At 58.6% G+C, this 20,983-nt stretch overlaps 8 protein-coding genes across 8 annotated transcripts; 3 read left to right on the forward strand and 5 right to left on the reverse strand.

Moving 5' to 3' along the window:
* Positions 1–163: 163 nt before the first annotated feature.
* VTJ04DRAFT_8461 (uncharacterized protein) lies at positions 164–2,381 on the reverse strand (the record flags this gene model as incomplete). The annotated part of the gene is made up of 3 exons (XM_069366901.1): positions 164–336; positions 395–2,080; positions 2,141–2,381. 3 exons carry the CDS (start codon positions 2,379–2,381, stop codon positions 164–166), a joined length of 2,100 nt encoding a protein of 699 aa, XP_069215283.1.
* A 605-nt stretch (positions 2,382–2,986) lies between these two features.
* VTJ04DRAFT_8462 (uncharacterized protein) lies at positions 2,987–4,054 on the forward strand (the record flags this gene model as incomplete). The annotated part of the gene is made up of 1 exon (XM_069366902.1): positions 2,987–4,054. The coding sequence occupies one exon, from the start codon at positions 2,987–2,989 to the stop codon at positions 4,052–4,054; it is 1,068 nt and encodes a 355-aa protein (XP_069215284.1).
* Positions 4,055–4,325: 271 nt separating this feature from the next.
* VTJ04DRAFT_8463 (uncharacterized protein) lies at positions 4,326–7,087 on the reverse strand (the record flags this gene model as incomplete). Its single annotated transcript, XM_069366903.1, has 4 exons — positions 4,326–4,615; positions 4,673–6,405; positions 6,462–6,902; positions 6,996–7,087. The coding sequence occupies 4 exons, from the start codon at positions 7,085–7,087 to the stop codon at positions 4,326–4,328; spliced, it is 2,556 nt and encodes an 851-aa protein (XP_069215285.1).
* A 1,198-nt stretch (positions 7,088–8,285) lies between these two features.
* Positions 8,286–8,693, reverse strand: VTJ04DRAFT_8464 (uncharacterized protein; the record flags this gene model as incomplete). Its single annotated transcript, XM_069366904.1, has 1 exon — positions 8,286–8,693. The coding sequence occupies one exon, from the start codon at positions 8,691–8,693 to the stop codon at positions 8,286–8,288; it is 408 nt and encodes a 135-aa protein (XP_069215286.1).
* Positions 8,694–8,720: 27 nt separating this feature from the next.
* VTJ04DRAFT_8465 (uncharacterized protein) lies at positions 8,721–9,998 on the reverse strand (the record flags this gene model as incomplete). Its single annotated transcript, XM_069366905.1, has 3 exons — positions 8,721–9,478; positions 9,542–9,662; positions 9,765–9,998. 3 exons carry the CDS (start codon positions 9,996–9,998, stop codon positions 8,721–8,723), a joined length of 1,113 nt encoding a protein of 370 aa, XP_069215287.1.
* Positions 9,999–11,100: 1,102 nt separating this feature from the next.
* Positions 11,101–12,774, forward strand: VTJ04DRAFT_8466 (uncharacterized protein; the record flags this gene model as incomplete). Its single annotated transcript, XM_069366906.1, has 1 exon — positions 11,101–12,774. The coding sequence occupies one exon, from the start codon at positions 11,101–11,103 to the stop codon at positions 12,772–12,774; it is 1,674 nt and encodes a 557-aa protein (XP_069215288.1).
* A 61-nt stretch (positions 12,775–12,835) lies between these two features.
* VTJ04DRAFT_8467 (uncharacterized protein) lies at positions 12,836–13,152 on the forward strand (the record flags this gene model as incomplete). The annotated part of the gene is made up of 2 exons (XM_069366907.1): positions 12,836–12,858; positions 12,975–13,152. 2 exons carry the CDS (start codon positions 12,836–12,838, stop codon positions 13,150–13,152), a joined length of 201 nt encoding a protein of 66 aa, XP_069215289.1.
* Positions 13,153–13,209: 57 nt separating this feature from the next.
* VTJ04DRAFT_8468 (uncharacterized protein) lies at positions 13,210–20,972 on the reverse strand (the record flags this gene model as incomplete). Its single annotated transcript, XM_069366908.1, has 2 exons — positions 13,210–20,776; positions 20,878–20,972. 2 exons carry the CDS (start codon positions 20,970–20,972, stop codon positions 13,210–13,212), a joined length of 7,662 nt encoding a protein of 2,553 aa, XP_069215290.1.
* Positions 20,973–20,983: the final 11 nt, after the last annotated feature.

Consider the following 20,983-nt stretch of genomic DNA (forward strand, 5'->3'; position numbering starts at 1 on the left):
GAAATGAATTGCACAAACGCTCCTCCCAACAGCCATGATCACTAGGTCACTCGAGCCTGCGCCAAACAGCCATGTTCACCCTTAGAAGCCCATTGCCCTTAGGAATCATAACAAAACGCCAGTTAACAACAGCTAGTAGCTCGAGAGCAAAACGTGGCCGCGGTTACTCCTGTCCGCTCCCTTCCTCCTCTTCGCTAACCTCAACCTCCTCATCGGCATCCTCCCCTTCGGCTGGCGCCGGTTCCGGGGGCGGAGGAGCTGCTGCCACCTCCTGCCCTTGGGCGAAGAAGATTCGAGCGCCCTTGTCATAGTCGTTCTGAATTGTGTACTCATTGTCTAGTTGATATGTTAGCAAAAAGAGTCGTCCGCTGAACAAGGAAGACGTCAAACTTACACCGTGGTACAATGAAAATGCCGCCCTTGCCAATGCGGAAACTCGTCTCCTGAACGGTCACCAACACACGGCCGACGTGCACGAAAAAGATCATGAAGACCTTGCGTGAGTTCTTGAGGCGCTTAACGGCTCCGGGTGGTAGATCAACAACACCCGCGCCGATGAAGCCTTCGCTGAAGACCTTTGCGTAGCGGAACTCCCCGCCAACCACCTCCGTAGTCTTGATAGCAGCACCACTGATGGCCAACTGCTTATCCATGACGCTGACGAGGTCGTTGGGCGCCGGAGGCGCATACTCGTACTCGGGTTGCCAGACCACAACCTCGCCCGTAACGGTGCCGGGGTCGAGTTCCCAGGCTTCAACAGGCCCATCGTCGTCGTCGTCTTCTTCATACCCGCTGCTCCTCCTTCTTGACTTCCCGCGTTTCTTGCTGGCACCACCTCTGCGCGACTTGTACTTGGGTTCAGGCTCAGGCTCCTCGACGCGCACCACCTCTTTGACGCTCGGCAGGACGAACCGGCCCCTGTGTTTGCGACCGGCAAGAATATCCTCGGCCTCATCCTTTTCGAACTCGACGCGCTCGTTGCGCCAGAAGGCGAGCGGGCGGAATGAGGTACGGCCGGAGCGGGTGCGGAGCATGCCCGAGTCGCCAGGCACCTCGCGGCGGTTGATGAGGAGGCCGCGCGACTTAGGCAACGGCGGACGCGGCGCCACTGCCACCTGCGACACGTCTGGGTCAACAGCTTCTCTGGCTTTGCGCCCGCGTGCTTTTGGCGCTGCTGGGCCAGCATCGGGCTCAGCAGCCCTTCTGCTTGCTGCGCTTGGCTTCTTGGGAACCGGCTTTTCATTTTCCGTGCGCTGACGTTTGGATTGGGGCGCGGATGCCGGCTCCTTGGCAGCAGAAGCCTCCTCTTCGTCGAGAGACCGTCGTTTCTTGGATGCGCGAGGCGCGGGTTGTTGCGGCGCTGGTGCTGCGGCCTTCGGCGGTCGCCCCCGTCTACCTGGGCCGGCTTTTTGTGTTTGAGGTGCCGGTTCCTCGTCCTCGTCCTCGTCCTCGTCGTCGTCGTCGTCGTCCTCCTCCTCCTCCTCCGGCTCAGGGGCAGCTTTGGTAGGCTTCGATTTGGTAGCAGCAGACTTTGCTAGCGCAGAACTTTGCTTAGGCGGTCGACCGGGCCGTTTTGTCGCAGCAGGTGCAGGTGGCTCCTCGTCTTCTGCCCCTTGTTGGGGTTCGTCGGCGCCGTCGTCTTGCAGCATGGCCATGGATTCATCAATGAAGTTATTAACCTCCTCGTCGACAGCTGCATAATCATCCTCGCTATCCACCCCGTTCGCCTCTTCATCCTCCTGCCATGAGGGCAAGCGGTTGCCACCGCCGAGGCCCTTAGCCGTGCCATAGTGGTCCGTCCGCGCAGGTTGAGAGAGGGAGTGAGGACCGCCGTTCGCGACGCTCCCAAAATCGAGCTTGCGCTTGGTGGTGTTTTGGCTTATTGTCGGCTGGGATCGCGGCAAATCGTCGTCTCTAACGACGGAGCCACGCGCAGGCGACGAGGGGTTCCGAATGAGACGATTTCGTTGAGCGGGCGAGTTAAGGAGAGACTTGGAAGGCGACTTGGCATTCTGCGCAGATGGCACCGGGAACCTAGACGGGTGGCCATTAATCAGCGTCTGGGGACCGAACCCCGAAGCTGGTCAAGGTCAGCACTAGTCGCATCATATCTGGTTGCGCAAAACGTTGGGCGCCATACTTGCTGTGATATCCATAGCCTCATCGCCGCTATTGGACTCAACCGAAACTTCCTCCTCTTGATCATGGTCGGATTTTGACGGGGACGAAAAGAGGTTGTCGAGAGGCTCCATGCCATGCTCGTCGCGCACGCCCGAGTCGGGGACGGTGACGCCAGTTTTCCTCCCCACAACGCCGAACTGGTAAATGTGCTCTCCATGGGGCGCGATACTTCGACGCACCATCGACGGTCGGGGCGCCATGGCTGATGGTGGTGTTGCTGCTGGGACGGAGAGATCGCGACCGGAATGCGACGGAAGGCACCACTATGAACAAAAGAGGCCAAAAATGCAGGGCCGATCTTGCCGCGGGGTATCACTGGGATGCGGCGTGAGCGGAGGACGGGAGTTGGGACAAAGGGGGGTTTGGGACAAAGAGTGGGTTGTTTACGCTCCCAGGGCGTAGGGCTTCACACGGTGAACGGGACCGAGAAAGTCGCGTTGTGTCTTGGATGTTGCGTCGCTTCTTTGCGGATTTGGCTGTTGCAAAAGGCAGGCCCCACTTTTGCGACCAATGTGGGGGCATGATTGGCTGCATTCACGACGCGTCTCGGTTTCGGGCACGCGTCGGGGCGATCCAGGAGCTCGGCCCCTCCAACATCTCTGGTTGAGGCCTTGCTGTGGTCTTTTTGTCTTCAAGAACCGGTTCTTCCATCTTTAACATCTTACGGCCATTAAACAGCTAGGAGACATTGGGCAAGACCGTTCTCAGTCCATTGAGGCTTCATTTAAACAGAACACTTGGTCTGATTCCGTTATATCTCCATACCGTTCGTTATTCCTCCTCCTTCGGCACAATGTCACAAGCCATGGACGACACTCAACAACCCGACGAGGAAATGACCCTCGAGTCAACCTCTACTACCTTCATCCCTCCCTCCATCCACGAGTCCTCCCTCCTGGCCGGCGATTCCTACACCCACTTCTCTCCCGTACCATCCTCCCTCCTCCCGGCCGACGGCTCATCCACGGGCCCCCCATGCGTCCTCGGCGTCGACGAAGCCGGCCGCGGCCCCGTCCTAGGCCCTATGGTCTACGGCGTGTTCTACCTCCCCCTCCCGCTCTCCGACCCCTTACTCCGCACCACCCACCACTTCGACGACAGCAAAGTCCTCACTCCCGCCGTGCGCTCCTCCCTGATGCAGACCCTCTGCACGCCCGGCAGCGACCTGCACGACTCGTGCGGGTGGGCCATCACCGCCCTTTCGGCGCGCGACATCAGCGCCGGCATGCTCCGCTCGCGCGCCACCACGGCATACAACCTCAATGCGCAGGCCATGGACGCGACCATAGCGTTGATTGAGGGGGTCATTGCGCGTGGTGTGAACGTGCAGGAGATTTATGTCGACACCGTCGGCCCTCCGGCGGCCTACCAGGCGAAATTGGAGCGGGTTTTCCCCACAGTGCAAAAGGTGACGGTCGCCAAGAAGGCGGATAGCTTGTACCCGTGTGTGAGCGCGGCAAGTGTGTGCGCAAAGGTCACCAGAGATGCGGCTCTTGAGGTGCTATGGAGGGCGAGGGGGCGCGCGGCGCAAAGCGATGAGCAAAACGAGGGGCAAGAGCAGATGCAAGAAGAGGAAAACATGGCTTGGGGGTCGGGCTACCCTTCCGACGGCAGATGCGTCTCCTGGCTCAGGAGCAATATGCACCCCGTTTTCGGATGGGGTCCTGAATGCAGAATGAGCTGGGGCACCGCCAAAGACATGCTGGAAGGTCCCCCAGCTAAGGGAGGCGGCGTTAAGGTCGACTGGCCTGTTGAAGAGGATCCGGATACACATCGGGTGACCGACTTTTTCACCACCGCCAAGAGCCAGGAGGTGCAAACTGACGAGCTTGGGGCCTGGTTTGGCACGCCAGCGGGGCTGGAGGCATTTTGATAGATGTTTTGTATTTGTCAGGTTGGATAAAGTTACGAGAGTTTCTTTTCGGGGTCATCACTGGCGTTTGGGACATCATGAAGTGGACATCGGGAAGAATGGCTCTAGGAACATAAAGTCTACTGTTTATCATAACTACCTATCCTAACTTCTAGCGACAGCTTGACTGGCGCTTTTCACTCCGTGAGGACTACAGAATAACACAGCCGTGAAAAAGAAGAAACAAACCCCGTACACCAACTCATTACACGCCAGTCCCAGTCATACATGTCTAGAAATCATCACTGTCCTCGTCGTGTGACACCTTCTTGCCCTTGCTGTCCAACCGGTCCAAGTTGATACCGTTGCCATGCTGTTGCTTAGCAGGCATGGCAATCGCCTGCCTCACCGTCTGATTGTTCTCCAAAAACTCACGCAGCTTCTCCTTGCCGATCTCAACGGCCTGGTTCGACGCCGCGTTGGCCATCTGCATCATGGGACCAAGCAGGTTGAGAGTGTAGGCGACATAGGTGGCGCCGCCCATGATAAGAAGGAGCATGAAGAGGATAGGGTTTCGGAGAACTGAACGTCCACGTTAGCCATTGGGTACGCACCTTTCTACTGAGGAATCACACTTACCCATGAGAATCTCGTTCCATCCCAACAGAAGAAGCACCACGTAAAAGTACAGCGGCACCTGGGTAATACCGCCAATGGCGCCCCGCTTGGCCTCGACGTACACGCCATCGGCCATCTTCTTGAACCGGACCACCAGGTCCTGCCGCTTGCTCTCGCCGAGGACCGTCACTTCCTCCTCAAGACTCTTGCCCTCCTCCTCGTCGACGCCACCAATAGGCACGAGGTCCTCCTCGTCTTCAGGCTCCACGCCTGGAGGCTGCGTCCCTATGAAGCCTGGAAGGTCGGGCGGAGCGTGGGTCTCGGAGAGCCGGAACTTGGATAGCAGCGGAATCAGGCTCAGTGTGGACTCGCGAGCGCGCGTGTAGACGCCCTCAATGTCGTCAGTTGGCCGCCAGATACGCGGCACGCCCTCGTCGTCATAGCGGAATTTGTCTTCAAAGTTCTCGCGCAGCTTCATCAGGATGTTGCTCTCCATCATCTCTTCCTCGATCTTCTCGCGGAGCGCCACCCAGCTCTTGCGCCGCAACCGCCAGAGACCGACCTCGACCTCCTCGGGACTCGCTTCAAAGCTCTTTGCCCGATCCGAGAAGCGCGTCTCAGCCTCGCGCACGATGCCGACAAACACGCTCCATACTCGATCCCAAAGGTCTTTCTCCGACGCGGGCTTGTCCCCGGTCTCAGGAGCGCCGGACCCCGCCCTACCAGAGCCCAGCTTGTTAAATTCGATACCGACAGCATCGCCCAGGCGGGATTTGACCCAGCGCTCAACGCGGATAGCCAGACGACGCATCTCTTCCTTGCGCAGGCGCGCACTGACTTCGTCGAGCTCCTTCTCGAAAAGACGATACTGCGGCTTGAAGTTGGTCCACGCGACACCAGGAATCAGCAGACTCTGCGCCTCCTTCTTGAACACCTCGAGCGACTTCTTCTTCTGCTTGTCGACAATGTCGGCAAATTCGTACGTGCCACCCGCCTTCTGGCCCGCCTTGACAGCATTGGTTACTGCTTCGCTGAAGGAAGCGACACCCGTCTTGTGCGCCGCGGACAGCTGCGTTTGGTACAGCGCCTTGAGGCGGGCATCGATCTTGGTCTCGAGCTCACCACGCTTAACCGTGTACACACCCTTGTGGTAGCGGCTGGCCTGGGTCTCGAAAGTCTTGACGCACTTCTCTCGGGCGCCTGAGCCGGTGGCGCCGAGGTCGGGGAGCACAATCAGCTTGCCCATGCGGGTAGCCTCGGCCTGCTGCTCTTCAAGGGGGGTAATGACTAAGTCGAAGCCCACGAGCACTTCGCGCGAGATCTCGTCGCAGCGGAACTGCGCGAGGAGTTCCTGTTGAGTTGGCAAGTCGAGGTCCTTGTTGTTGACGATCTGGTCCCAGATGCCCTCGGCGTAAACGGAGAGGCCATCGGCGGGAATGCGCCTGTGGTACTCGGGCAAGAAGACTCCACCCTCAAACTCCTGGTCCTTGGAGGTGCGATGGCCAGCTGTAAACCGCTTGCTGAGCTTGTCAACCTCTTCCAGGAACCTGTCCGGCTGGAGGATCTTGTGCGGAAGGGCGGCGAAAGCAAAGTCGAAATAGTCTTCAATCTTGGAATTCTCAAGACCGCTGGGCTTGGCGATGGTGGACCAGATGCGGGTCAGGTCCTGGATAAGGGTGTCGCGCAGGTTGGCCAGGGGTGTGTTGCCGATGTGATCGCGGATGACAAAGAAGAGAAGAGACCTCGTCTGGGATCTGGCGGGGCGTTAGTATCGGCGCAGACAGTTCGGCTCCAAGTGGCAAAGTCTTACTGTCTGTCCTTCAGGAACAGCTGCAAGTTGACCTCGAAAACGGTCTTGAGCAGGCCCATGTTGGCTCCCTGATACAAACCAACCTGATGCTCCCAGATGTTGACAATCAAGACCTCGCTGGTTGCCAGGGCGAATAGGGCGCTCTTGCGCTCGAAGTCCTGGTCCTCACCACGCTCACGTCCATCTGTACCCTCGACGTCCATCACCAGGATGTTGTCGGCCATCTTGGTGCCGTCGCCTTCGCGTTTGTTCTTGGCCATCCATATTCCCTTTGTTGTCTGGCGGCGGGCAGTCTCGGACATGACATCGAAGTCGGTCTTGAAGAGGTGGTTGAGCAAGGTGGACTTGCCGGTGGACTGGGAGCCGAAGACGGAGATCAGGTGGTAGTTGAAGCCGGCTTCGGCAACGTGGCTTTCGGTGAGATAGTCATTGAGATTCTTTCTGGAGGCATTGGCGGTAATGTGTTAGCTGAGCGGGCTCCTGAAAAATGGTCGAAAGGCAGTCTGGAAGACGCAGTCAGGGGGGAACACCAACGTAAAGGCTTTGTCTTCGTCGATGATCTGGATGCCGTGCTCGTATTTCTTCGAAGCCGGCCCGTCGCCGACTGCCGCGAAATGGCCGTTCATGGCGTGGGCGCCTGTTGGCTTGATGCGGCGATGGTTTAGAGAAGCGATGCCAAAAGGAAAAGAGGCGTAAGCAATTGTGATGCTCCTGTGTAAGCGGCAAACATGTCCCGGGAGAGCACCTGTGAATGCAGGGCGCAATTTTAGATGGCGTCCTTGTCTTGTGCTTGTGACACGGGGCGCAACTTGCCCGTCGTCGGCCGCTCGATTGTTGGTCGCTGGCAAAGGGGATGCGCTAAGCCGAAAACGGTTAGGCCTGAAGCATGTGAGGTGGGCCTTGGCCGGCGATTGGTTTCCTGCAACAACCACCCACAAGGTCGGATGACGTCTTGACCTGTCACGAGCGAGCGGAAGCAAGAGAAGCACGAGGCCTCAGCATAGGGCTATAGAAGCTGCACTTCCCCTGTCGATAATTCCGGTGTATGTATGTGTACGTGTCCAATTTCTTGTCCACTGAAGAGGTGGTGTGGGCGAGGTTCCATCTGCTTGGGGCACATTCGGTAGTATGTGAGGTGCATCCGGAGTACTCCGTGCTCTGTATCTGGACGACACGGTAAGTCATGCAGTATGGCGGACAGCCATGTATGTATGTACACCGCAAAACCTCTCATCTGTCGCTAGATCCGGGTTGACAAACGGGATCAGAGAAAAGCTGCCGTTGGCCAAGTCCTGTTGCCATTGTGTCCTCTTCTCTATACCACACTCGCCGCCGATTTGATCTCTTCTTTCTATAGGTTGTCTCTCCGTCCCTGCTTTATGGCGGGCTTACGTTTCTTTTGTCTTCCTCGGTACAATCTTGTCGATCTTTTTTATACCTCCTGGTAATATTCCTCCGTACCTTACACCGTTCTCATCTTCGGATGAACATACTGATTACTCGTAGTTCTTTAGTTCATCACATCAGGTGGTCTTTGTAAATGGGCCGTAATGGATAAAGAACGGGAAACAAACAACACCCTTAACCTTGGGACGTCCTGTGGAAGTCAATGACAAATGTATATTTTGCTACATCCAAGTATGCAGATGATACACCAGGAAGTGGGAGAGGTTCTGCCAGCCAGCAAGGGGAGGATATCCTCCCTGGCATCTTTGTAACCTATGTTGGTCGACGTGGTGGCGGCCACTGGTAATTCCGCCTTGCTTGGAAGAGCCGGAATGCCTGTTGCCGGGTGGACTGTTCCCTCTCCCACCCTCATTGCTGTCATTCCAAGAAGTCAGATCCACTCGCATCAGTGCTAGGCTGGCTCTGCGGCGGTTCGAGCTGAGCCTTGACGCGCTTGGCGTACTCCTCGAGTCCATGGACACTGCGGAATCCCATGAATATGTGACCCGTGCTGCTGCCGTCGCGCCGTTCATCTTCCGTGAAGCGAAGCTGGGACGTGAGAGCAGGCGTCACTTTGTTCTTCCATGGAGGAAGAACATGACTGCCTCTGGAATTCTGGTAGATGGTGCCGATGACGAAATCAAATGCGATCAAAGTACCGGCGCCAGGGAAGATCAGGTACCACCAGTTGACGTTGATGAAAATGACGGTTCTGGCACTTCGTCCGGTGACGGCGGCGGGATCCGAAAAGTTGGAGCGCAGGTAGTCGGTCATACTGTCGACCATCGAATGGACTGTCTTGATGATATCTGTCTAGGCGAAGGCCATACCAATGCCATGCAGCTGGTTTTTGTTGCTCCCATTCTCGACTCCGTCGTTGACATCACAAGCAAATCGGCGGGATGTCAAAAATTTCTGGATCGCAATAACGTCTGGCACTCGCGCGCCCAGTTGTGGCAACCCATCTTGGATAAAGTCAAGCCCGTAGACATACTTCTCGGTACGTTCGTAGACGAGATGACCCGGCTGGAGGGGTATGAGATCCTGGTTCTCGACATGTAACTTGCCGTCTGAGAAGGAAACGTTTGTATAACGCTCTGCCGCAAGCGCGATTTCGCACTCAACAACATCAATATCCTCATATGGGTCGTAGTTGTCCCAGTTCTCCTTGGCCAACCAGTCCTGGTTCCAGCGAACCACCGCCATGCGGGCAATGGTGGGTTCGAGCAGCTTGACTTCTCCAAGGCTTAGGCTAGTCGTATTCCAGAGAATGATGCTTTCAACGACAACGGCGCCATAATAGGACAGGTACATCTCTCTCGCATCCACGAAGACGCCCCCGGGAGTCGTCAGGCTGACTAGGTTTATAGCAACACCCGTATCGTTCAGACCATCTGGAAAGCGCATGTCCAAGGTCTCGACTGTGACGTCGGAGCATTTGGCTGTGAAGGCAAGCGAAACGTAAGTACCGGGCCATTCGCACTTGGGGGTGCAGTTAGAGACGGGGGTTGGTGGAAGGTTGAACAAGCCTCTGTATATAGCACCCTGCATATTCGCATCGGCCGTGACCGCTACCAAAGGACGTTAGAGAGCGGGTCCTCTACACCACTTAGAGACATGTACTCTGTACCTACCTATGGTGTTATTCCACCTGTCTGTCGGCCACACACGAGAAGAGCCGGTATAGAAATGGTTCAGGCCGAGGATGGCCGTGGGGTCGTCGATAAAGACATCCCGAGGAACCAGCTCGACTATCTGCTGGATCACAGTACCGTAACCTTGGGAAATCATGGTGAAAATGGCTTTCCAGGTCACTAGGGATGGCATTCATGTGAACAAGAGTCATGCCGAACCCACTGGCCCTCGACTCGCCTCATCGATGTTATCCATATCTTGCAACTTCCGAAGCCCCTTTTGGTAGTGCAGCCATTTAAACTGGCTAATGCACGTTCCGACGGCGCCTGTGGTGGCGCCTCTCATGAAGGTGGACAGGATGGCAAGCGTGGCTGGGAGGCTGAGGCCGAAGTCGGCGCGCCAGTTGTCTATGGGTTGATTGTTGTAGCGCACAAGTATGCACACGATGATGACCATAGCGCCAACCGCGGCTATCATCGAGACCACCTCCAGTCACCATCCCCATAGTATCCGCTCTTGTCTGCCAGGTCTATCCTCGATGTTGCTGGAGATGAGTCCCTGGCGGAGATCGGCGTAGGCTTTCATGATGTGGGTTGTCCCGTCGAATGCCGTGGATCAAGCGGTCGAGGTATCTTGCTCGCAGAGTTCTGTTTCACAGAGAGGCGATTGACAAAGGGCCTGACTGACGAAGCACAAGAACTTGGCGTGAAAGCTACGCCTCCTCTTATATGCCTCTCCTGATGCCCTCAACGCCAGGAGGTGATCACCATGCCAGGCCAAAGCCCTGCCCTCCCCTGTTAGAGGAGAACAGGAACGTCACTCTCAGAAGAGCATGCGTATGACTCTCTAGTTCAGCTGGCAACGGGGTGAGAGAAGCGGGGCAGGAAGAATGTCGGAGAGCCTCGCGATCCTCCAGGCCGCGAGAGCTGGCCCTGCTAGCTAGCCCATCCAGCCACGGCACTTATATGCCAGATACTATGGGTGAGATACGAGAAACTAGACATCGCCACGATCAGGCATCAACATACAGCAGGAAATGTGAGTATTGTTATACTCTTGTGGATCGCGAGGTCCGGCAGACAGATGGAAATGATGAGGCTGAGACCTGGTCTGCGAATAATTCGTATGCTCCCGAGCAAGAAGGCCTGATGCGACAGAAATTGTGACAAGAGCTTACCGTCCGGAAAGTCTTCACAACCACGACCGACCTGGTAGAAAGCTGAGAGGGGGATTGCCAGATATTGGGTTTCTCATGACCCACTGGCTTGTCCTCTGCTCAACCTCCATGCTCCTGAGGATCAGTGATTTTCTTTTTGTTGTTTCCGCAGAAATCCCCTGTGCTCCCTTAAGTATGGCCCTGTCCTCTGCCAAGACATACTTGGTGGTCATAGCTCCCGGGAAATCTTGGCCTTGGCACCGCGTTGAGCCCCACCATCTTGACCTCATGCCATTGAGAGCTTTCATCTTGTCGCAGTGACAGTCCTCATCTCTCAATGTCCTGTTGAGTTTGCCCGTTTCTGGTTGATTATATTGAGTCCATAGAGTCCCAATCGCGGGGATGAGGCCGCCGGTATACAGGGCCGGCAGGCCTTTTTACTGCTTGCCATGTCTCCGGAGCTTGGCTCAACGTCCAACTTTTCTTTTCTCACGATCACCCCGCCATCAACTCAATTCACCAACATCACGCTCCTCACCATGCCCACCCCCGTCCTCCTTATTCCATACCACATCTTTTCGTTCCCAAGACCAGGACCAAGGCCAAGATCAAAAGCCCGTGATATCGGATGAACACCAGCAGCCCAACACCGTCCGCGTCCCAACCACTGCCCCAAAAGCAGTCCTCGACCTCAAGCATATCCGGCAGAACGCCGAGCTCTATGCTCAGAACTGTCGTGACCGCAACTACCATGCCGCAGCAGCATACCCAGAACGAATAAGTGACCTTTTCGCCCGATGGAGGGCCAAGCGAGACGAGGGCCGCAGTCTTCGCGAACGCGGTAACCTGTTCCGTCGTCTCATCACAAATCCTGATGCCACCAACGACAATGGCAACCCTGAAGTTGCCAAACTGCGTGAACTCTCCCGAGACGAGCTGCTGGAGGAGGCTCGCAAGGTCAAGGTTGAACTCGCCGCCATTGAGGACGCCGAAACGGAACTCTCGGCCGAGATGCATCGCCTTGCACTGGCCATCCCCAACCTGACCAGTGATGCCACCCCGCGAGGAGACGAACCCCGCCTCCTCAGTTACATCAACGACCACCCAGAGCCCAACCCGGCCGCCTCGGACCGCGTCTGGCGTTCCCACGTCCACGTCGGCGCCGAGCTTGGCATCCTCGACTTCGCCGCCGCCGGCACCACCTCAGGCTGGGGATGGTACTACCTGATCGGCGAGGGCGCCCAGCTCGAACAGGCCCTCATCAACTTCGCCCTTACCGCGGCCGCGCGCTCTGGCTGGCTGCAGGTCAGCCCGCCGAGCATGGTCTACTCTCACATCGCCAGCGCCTGCGGCTTCCAACCGCGCGACCACAACGGCGAGACCCAGATTTACACCATCTCCCAGGCCGCTGCCGACGTCGCGCGCAACAAACCCGAGTGGTGTCTCGCCGGCACCGCCGAGATCCCGCTCGCCTCCATGAAGGCTGATTCCATCATTAACGAGACCGAGCTCCCCATTCGCCGCGTCGCCTCGTCCAGGTGCTACCGCGCCGAAGCCGGCGCTCGCGGGTCCAACACCAAGGGTCTGTACCGGGTCCACGAATTCACCAAGGTCGAGCTATTCGCCTGGACCCCTCCAGACGCCGCTGCCACCCAGGAGATCTTTGACGAGATGCTCGACCTCCAAACCGACATCCTCGGCTCGCTGGGCCTGCACTGCCGTGTGCTCGAGATGCCCACGGCGGACCTGGGAGCCTCGGCCTGGCGCAAGGTCGACATCGAGGCCTATTTCCCCTCGCGCCGCGAGCGCAACGACGGCTGGGGCGAGGTCACGAGCGCCAGCATCTGCACCGACTACCAGGCGCGCCGTCTGGCAACGCGCCTCAAGTTGACCGACAGTGGCAAGCTCGTCTACCCGTGGACCGTCAACGGCACAGCCTTGGCCGTCCCTCGCGTGTTGGCTGCCATCCTGGAGAACGGCTGGAATGAGGCTGACAAGACGGTCACCATCCCTGAGGTTCTGAGGCCATGGATGGATGGCAAGGAGAAGATCGGACCGCCTCCTCATCTCGCATAGGTAACCTCTGACGGAGTAGCATGATGCCATATGTATCTTGTAGTTTAGTGTACGTTGTTCAATGTGTCACATTCACGACTCAATGTAGGAAATGGGTTCACTGGGGAGAAGAAAAAAGAAGAAGGGTACAGGTGACTGATCATGTTTATTATCGAAGCGAGCTAATATCCGTACAAAAAAACTATCCTTCATCCACCCAGAACAACATCGACTGTGCCATCCCAACTGACAACCATCCATCCCATACCCATCCATTGCCAATCCAAGCAAGGAAACCACCATAACTGCTACTCGAAAACAACACTCATCATGATTCGTACATACGACAAAGGAAATAAAACAAAGGAAAGCCCTCCATCCCTCCACTATCCAGCGTAATAATAATCATCCATCATCCGTGATAGTAACTCAACACCGCCATTCCCCCTTACCCGTTCAGCTTGCCGCCGCAACAGGCACAGCACCAGCAGTAGTGGTGGTGCTCTCCCCCCTCACCTCGTTCTCCCGCTCATCCCTCTCCTCCCGGAGATTGACCTCCTCGGTCCAATCGCTCGCCGCATCGTCGACATCATCTCCGCCGGCCCGGTCCTGCTCCTGATCCGTCCAGCTATCATCTTCCTCGTCGTCGTCGTCGTCGTCGTCCCCGTTCTGTTGCTCCTCCGCGGGCGTGATCACCGTCGTACCGTGGCTCGACCGGCGGAGGCTGCGTGCGCCGTCCTCGCGGTGATCTCCGAGGTCGCTGAACTTGTCGTCGTCATCCAGCTCGTCTCCGCTGCGCTCCTCCGCCGGCGGGGTGAGCCCCCGCGCCGTCTCGTTCTCCCGATCGGCGTCCGTGACGGTGATGTCCACCTTCTGGGAGGAGGAAGAGGTGACGTACTCACCCTCCTCACCCTCGTGGAACTCCAGATCCACGTCCACGTTCAGGTTCTCCTTGTCCTCCGCGACGTCAGCAGCGCTGCCGCCGAGGTCACCGTACCCCTTGCTCCCGCCCGACGCGCCCCAGCTAGTCTTGCGTGCGCTGCGAGAGCCGCTGAGCCCGGCGCCGCCCGGCGTCCTAACGCTTTGGCTGCGCTTCATGCCGCCGACGGGCACGTTGTTGGTGATCTGGGTGAGGGAGAAGATGCGACGCGAGGTCGAGGAAGCCGACGGGGAGGAGGAGCCGCCTTTGCTGCGCGCGTTCATGGCCATGGCGATGGCGCTGCGGGACTTCTCCGACGACTCCGGGGTTGCAGCAGCAGAAGAGGCCTTTTGCGCCGACGACACGCGCTTGCGGTTCATCGCAGACGAGGCAGTAGCACGGTTCGTCTTCGCCATGAGCAGCACGCGCGAGTGGTCCATGACGCCCTCGAGGATGCGGCGCTCGAGGCCTTCGGCGCGGGCCTCCATGTCGTCGAGCTCCTCGCGGCGGATGCGCAGGGCGGTGTCGAGGGCCGACAGGTCGGCGGTGAGGCGGTTCTTCTGGCGCTGAAGGCTGTCCTGCTCGGCGTGGAGGGCGTTGAGGGAGTCGCGCAGACGGGCCTCCTCGTCCTTGAGCGCGGCAAGGAAATCGGCCCGCATCTGCTCCTGCTCGGCGCGCAGGGCGGCGTTGGACTCCTTGAGGCGAGCTTCTTCCTCCATGAGGTTGGCGAGCAGCTCGACCTTGAAGCGCTCCTGGTCTTCCTTGAGCGACTCCTTGATCTTCTCCTGCTCCTGGCGGAGGGCGTCGTTGGCGGCGCGCAGGCGCTCCTGTTCCTCCTTGAGGCTGGCAGCGAAGGTCTCGCGGAGCTCCTGCTGTTCCTTGCGGAGAGAGGCGTTGACCTCCTTGAGGAGCTCCTCCTCCTCGCGCAAGCTGGAGAGGAAGGTATCCTTGAGAAGCTGCTGCTCGGCGCGCAGGGCATCGTTCATCTCCTTGAGCCGAGCCTCCTCCTCGCGGAGGTTGGTCAGGAACGTCTCCTTGAGCTTGTCTTGTTCCTCCTTGAGAGCAACCGTGGCCTCCAACATGCGCGCCTGCTCCTCCTTGAGGCTGGCGAGGAACTGCCCCTTGAGCTGGTCCTGCTCCTCCTTCAACGCGACATTGGTCTCGAGAAGGCGGGCTTGTTCCTCCTTAAGGGTAGCCAGGAACGTCTCCTTGAGCTGAGCCTGCTCCTCAAGCAGCTTGGCATTGGACTCCTTGAGCCGCGTCTCCTCGGCCATCAAGTTGGAGAGGAACTGCTCGGTGATCATGGCCTGTTCCTTGGGCAAAGTCTCCGTGATCGCCTCGCGCAGACGAAGTTCCTCCTCGCGAAGAGTGGCAATGAGCTGCTCGACTTGCTCCTTCTCCTCGCGGCGGCGTTCCAGGGAAATGGTCATCTCCTGAAGCTGCTTCTCGCGTTCCTCGTGCTCATCAGCAATGCGCTGAGTCTGGGCCGCAAGGAAGGCCGACAGCTCGGCCGCCACAGACTTGACCTTCTCGTGGACCTCGTTGAGAGTCCCCAGTTGCTCGAACGCCTTGTCTGCGATCTCCGTGTGGCCGACCAGCGCATCAAGGCGCTCAATGACAGCGCTGTCGTCGTACTTCTCAGGCAGGATGGGGTTCTCGACGCGCTCCTGGATGGCTGCGGTCGACGCCTTGAGAGTCTCATACTGATCAGCCAGCGAGACCATGAGCTCCTGGACGGTTTCGAGGATCTTGGGCTGATACTCGGAAACCTGGCCCTGAATGCCATCGACCTTGCCGATCGCCTCCTGGATCTGGTCGCGCGTGAGCTGGTGCTCGGCCTTAGCCTCGGTGTGGTTCTCGTCGGCCTTGGTCACCAGGTCTTCGACGCGCTCAAACACCGTCTTGGACGCCACCTCCATCTTCTCCATCGAGTCGGTGACGGCGCTGCCCAGAGTGTCAACCAGCGTCTTGAGCTCCTCGGCGATGGTCTTGGTGCCATTGACGGCAGCCTCAATCTCGGTGTCGCGAGCTTCGCTTTTGGTGGCGCGGTCGTTGAGCAGAAGCTGCAACTCCTCATGCTTGGTCGTCAGCTCGCCAACGCGCTCGTCGAGCATGCCGAGCACCGTGTCGATCGTGCTCTGCAGCTTCTCGTCGAGCTCGAGCTTGACGCCGACCATGGCCGTCTTGGAGTCCTCAAACTCGAGCTTGATCGTGTCAATCATTTCCTTGACATCGTCGGAGAGATTCTCGCTCTTGCGCACGCTGGCGGTGAGGGTATCGAGGATGTTGTGGATTGAGTCGATACCGCGGGCACCATCCTCGAGCTTGGAGCGCATGACTGTCTGCAGCTGCTCAAGAATGGTCTTGACCTCCGTGACGGACACGCCAACACCAACCGTCTCGGCCTGACGGTCCTCGAAAGCCTTGGCGTTGGCATCGGCATACGCATCAAGCCGGTCCTTGATATCGTTCAGGCGGTTCTCGAGGCCCTCCACATCCTCCTTGGACGGCAGGGCCAGCAGGTCAACCTTCTGAATCTGCTCAACCAGGGACTTGGTGTCCATGCAGACGGCTGCGACGGTCTCAACGTCGCTCTTGGTGATCTTCTCCGGGTCCTCGAGAGCCTTCTCGTGGCGCTCCTTCATCTCGTCAAAGGCAGCCACCACAGAGTTGACAACCGCCTCGACCTTGAGCACGTCCTCCTTGCCGGAGAGTGACTCGACCTGGATCGCCAAACCACCCAGGCTCTCGCGGGTCTCCTGGATGAGCTTCTCCAGGGCGTCGATGTGCTCCTTGCGCGAGATGCCGTCGAAGCGGGAAGCAAGACCGGTGACGCTCTCCCGGGCCTCAAGGATCATGGCCTCGATGTTATCGATATGGTCCTTGCGGACCATCTGCTCGCCATCCATGAAGTCGTCGAGCCGCGCCTTGGTGTTGCGCAGGATGGTTTCGATGGCCTCAACATCCTCCCGGGAAGCAGGGTCCGTCAGCTCACGCGGCGGCCTGGCAGCCAGCGCCTCCACCGTCTCCTGGATCTTGCGGATGCTAGCCTCAAGCGACTCGAGGGGCTCCTTGGTTGGCATATCGGCAACAGATGCGGCGACGTCCTTGAGGATCTGCTCCATCTCCGAAAGATCGGTCTTGGCGATGGGCGAGACGTCAGGCTTGGGAGTCGACTGGAGAACTTCCACCTTGGCACTCAGCTGGGTAATTAGCGTCTCCAGGTTCTTAACATCATCGGTCTTCAGACTGGACTCAGTCGAGGGCAGAGCCCTAGTGGCGTCGTTGGCGGTAGTCACGGCAGCGCGCTCGGTGGTCTTGGTTTCTTCACGGAGCGCCGCAATGTCAGCGCGCACGCTGTCGATGCCCTCCTTGAGCGCGTCAAGGATCTCGTCGTTGGCGGTCAAGTCGGCAGGCTTGTCGCGGAGATTCTTGACGCTGGCCTGGATATCGTTGAAGCCCTCCTGCAGGGCATCCAGGATCTCCGTCATGCCGGCAATCGGCCGAGCACCAATGTCCTTGCGGAGAGCATTAATGCCCTCGTGAAGAGCCTCAAGGACCTCCCTGTGGCCGGCGTTATTGCCACCGTGAGGAACGACGGGAACAAGCGACGAGTTGACGGCGTCGCGCATAGAGTCGATCTCCTCGCGGAGCATCTTCTTGGAGTCGTCGGACGACTTGGTGATGAGGTTGGCCAGCTCCTCGCGGAAGCTGTCGAGGGTGAGCAGGAGCTGATCCGAGACCTGCTCTGAGTCAGACCCAGCCTTGGCCTTCTCCGCATAACTCTCGATGTCAGTGCGCAACTTCTCGAATCCTTCGCGCGTGGCATCGAGAATCTTGTCCGTATCGAGAGCCCGGGCAGCGAGTGTCTCCTTGGTCTCGACGGTGGCGGCCTTGATCTCGTTCTGGAGAAGTTCCTTGATCTCGAGCAGGCGCTGGACGATTTCCTCGTTGTTGCCCTCTTGCTGAGGAACAACCGCCTTGGACTGGATTGCCGAGAAGTCGAAGGCCTCAAGTTCCTTCTTGACGGCCTCGCCGACCTTGTCCGCCGACAGGTCAAGAGAGCCGAGGCCCTCCTTGACAGCATCGATGACATCACCGCGAGACAAATCGGACCGGGGCAGGCTGGCCCAGTCGAACGTCTCAAGGGTGCTCTTAACGGCCTTGGCCACATCGTCCGAGAGATCAAGGGCATCGAGGCTCTCCTTGACACCATCAATCACATCCAGACGGGACAGCTCGGACTTGCCCGTCAAGTTGGCCGTCAAGCTCGAGAAGTCAAACTCCGACAATGCCTTCTTGACAGCTTCCGCAATGTCGCTGGCCAGATCCGCAGATTTCAGACCCTTCTTAACGGCGTCGGCGACATCGTCAGTCGACGGGTCGGAGCGAGGCACCTCGCCGGCCGGAACAAGAGCCTTGGAGTAAGCCGAGGAGAAGTCGACGTCCTTCAGGGCCTCTTTGACAGCAGCCGTGATCTTGCTGTTGATGTCCAGTGACTCGATGCCCTCCTTGACAGCGTCCGACACATCGACCCGAGAGAGATCAGGACGGGGGATGCCCGCGGCACAGGCACCAGCAAAGTCGAACGACTGGATGCCCTGCATGACGGCGCGGACCACATTGCTCGGCACATCAGCAGCATCAAGACCCTCCTTGACAGCGTCCATAACATCAGCGGAGATGTCGAGCGCCTTGAGGCCGGACTTGACAGCGTCAGTGACATCGCCCTTGGTCACGCTCTGGGGCACGAGAGCGTTGGAGTAAACAGCTGAGAAGTCAAAGCCCTTCAGGCTCTCGTTGACAGCATCGAGCACATCACCCTTGGTGAGTTCGGCGGCCGGGCGCGGGGGGTCGAACTGCTGCAGGCCTTCCTTAACAGCCTGAAGCATATCATCACGGGTGAGCTCGGGAGTCATGCCCGGAGCGACGGGGAATTCGAACTCCTCAAGACACTCGCGGACAGCCTCGAGGATCTCGTCGCGCGACAGCGGCGGCGGAATCTCGACCTTTGGCGGGACGTAGTGCTTCAGAGCCTCAGCGACGACTTGATGAACCTCATCGCGAGTGGCACCGGGAGGACGGTCGTTGCGCGGAGCGTAAGCACGGAGACCCTCCTGCAAGCAGGCGAGGACCTCATCACGCTCGAGGCCGATTTGCTGAATCTCGATCTCGGGCTTGTACTTCTCCCAGGCATCTTTGACGGCTTGCATGACGTCCTCGCGACGGAGCTCCTGGCCCCGGGGCTTGCCGGCCTGCGTGTCCTTGAGGGCGGCGCGCACCGTGTTGTAAATCTCGGTGTAGTCGATCGACGAGTCTCCCGTTGCTCCGGTACTGGCCGAGGGGCGACGGTGCTCACGGAGCATGTTGGTCATCTGTGAGCTCATCTGAGCCAAACCCTCCTCGATGACCTTCATCATCTCGGCCTTGGTAGCCTCTTCAGGTGCGCCATCGCTGGCACTCTTCCCGGCCACCTCATCAAGGCGACGGCCAATTTCCCGACCCATGCCGAGTACCTCTCCGCGCAGCTCGCGAACAAGGGCCTTGGTCTCTGCCGTGAGACCACCGCCCTGAGTGACGCTGTCCTTGACGCTCTTGATGGCCTTGAGAATCTCGTCATGGAGCGCATCACCTGTGACACTACCGGCCCGGGACTGACCGTCCTGCCTGGGAGGCAAGCGCGAGGACTGAGAACCTGGGGTTGTGGCGTTGAGGTAGTCGAAAGCGCTGCGACGAGACCGGTTGTCATCGTCGTCATCCCCAAGACTCCAACCCCGGTCTCTTGTGCCTCCATCACCGCCACCGCCTCTACCTCCAGCGGCAACAGGGATCAGGGCTTGTTGCTGGGCGGACTTGACGACCTGGAGGAGCTCTTCGAGCTTGCCGGCGGTGGCCATGCCAGACAGCTTGTCAGCGAGCTCAGTGAGGCGGTTGAGCAGATTCTCCTGGCCTTCCTTGGTGCCCATCTCGCGGATGATCTTCTCCAGAAGAGCCATAGTGGCGGGAGAGTTGGACGCCGGCGGCGCCGTGTCTGAGACGAGTGATGGAGTGCTAAGCAACGATTCGCGATCGAAGAAGCTGTTCGGGGAGGGGATGCGTGGCAGCGAGAAAGGCCGCGAAGCTGACTTGGTCGACTGGGTCGGGGAAGATGGGTGGTGGTTGCGGCCTTCAATCAGAAGAGGCCCTCCGTAAGGGTCCCTTGTAGCGCTGCGGCCCTTGACGTCCGAGATGAGCTCGCGCAGGCTCTTGCGAATATCCTCATCGCGGGCGTTGGTAGCCTCTTTGAGGCTCAAAAGATCCGTCGCGTTATCCCTGCTCCGCCGGCTGAGCGCCGCCATCTCCTTCTGGAGTGTGGTGGCGATGTCCGTCAGAGTCAAGATCTGGTTGGACAGAGCCTCGAGAGAGTTGGGAGACTTAAAGAGAGCCGAGGAGCCATTGGTGATGTTAGCGAGCGGCACGCTGGGCTCCTTCGGGGCTGGCGGGGGTGCGGGAGCAGGGTTGCTGGCGCTGGTGTTATTGGAGCTCGTGTTGCTGGAGCTCTGTGTGCTCATGTTCTGCAGGGCGAGCATGGTTGCCGACGGAGGTGGCGCATTCTCGCCGAGGATATTCTGATGAGAACGCCGCGCAATCGGACGGATGATAGGGGTCAGACTAGGACCTGGTGTTGGAGTGCCGCCGGATGGCCGTTCCTGCCTGTCATCCTTGGACTCCAAGAAAGGATCCCTCGTCTCCCTCCGCTGTGGCGTCACTGGCCGATCGGTCTTCTCGGGGGACCGCGGGACGTTCTGGTGAGATTCGCCCCCGGCCTTGGCCTCGAGCATCAGGCTCAAGTCCTTGACCGTGCCAGGCTGAAGAGACTGCATGCGACGGTGTGATGTCGGCCTCAGGTTGCTGGGAGAAGGCGTATTCCTCTCAGGCGAGCCATCGGCCCGCTTTGGCTTCGTCAGATGGGGCACCAGAGACGCCGAATTCTCACGCGCCTTCTCGGCAATAGCGGCATGGGCGCTCTGAATGAGGGGCGAGGTGCCCGCCCGTGAGAGATTCGGGGACTGAGGAGCCATAGGAAGCGGAGGAGGAGCACGCTCGGGATCAGAGCTGTCCCACCTATTTCGAATTAGCGATCGCCAAAGAAGTGACATGGACGCAACAACATGGTTGTATGCGAGGCGAATCTAACGCTCGAGGAACAGGGTCAAAATGCTTACATTGGGACCAAAGCGCGGCCATGATCGGTCGACGCGGAATGTTGGTGTTTCAAAGGTGGCAGCTCACGTGGAGCGTCCCTCTCAACAGGAGGCATTGTGTTGATTT

This window comes from Mycothermus thermophilus (assembly GCF_041956435.1).
Source record: "Mycothermus thermophilus strain CBS 625.91 unplaced genomic scaffold VTJ04scaffold_6, whole genome shotgun sequence".
Lineage (NCBI taxonomy): Eukaryota > Fungi > Ascomycota > Sordariomycetes > Sordariales > Chaetomiaceae > Mycothermus > Mycothermus thermophilus.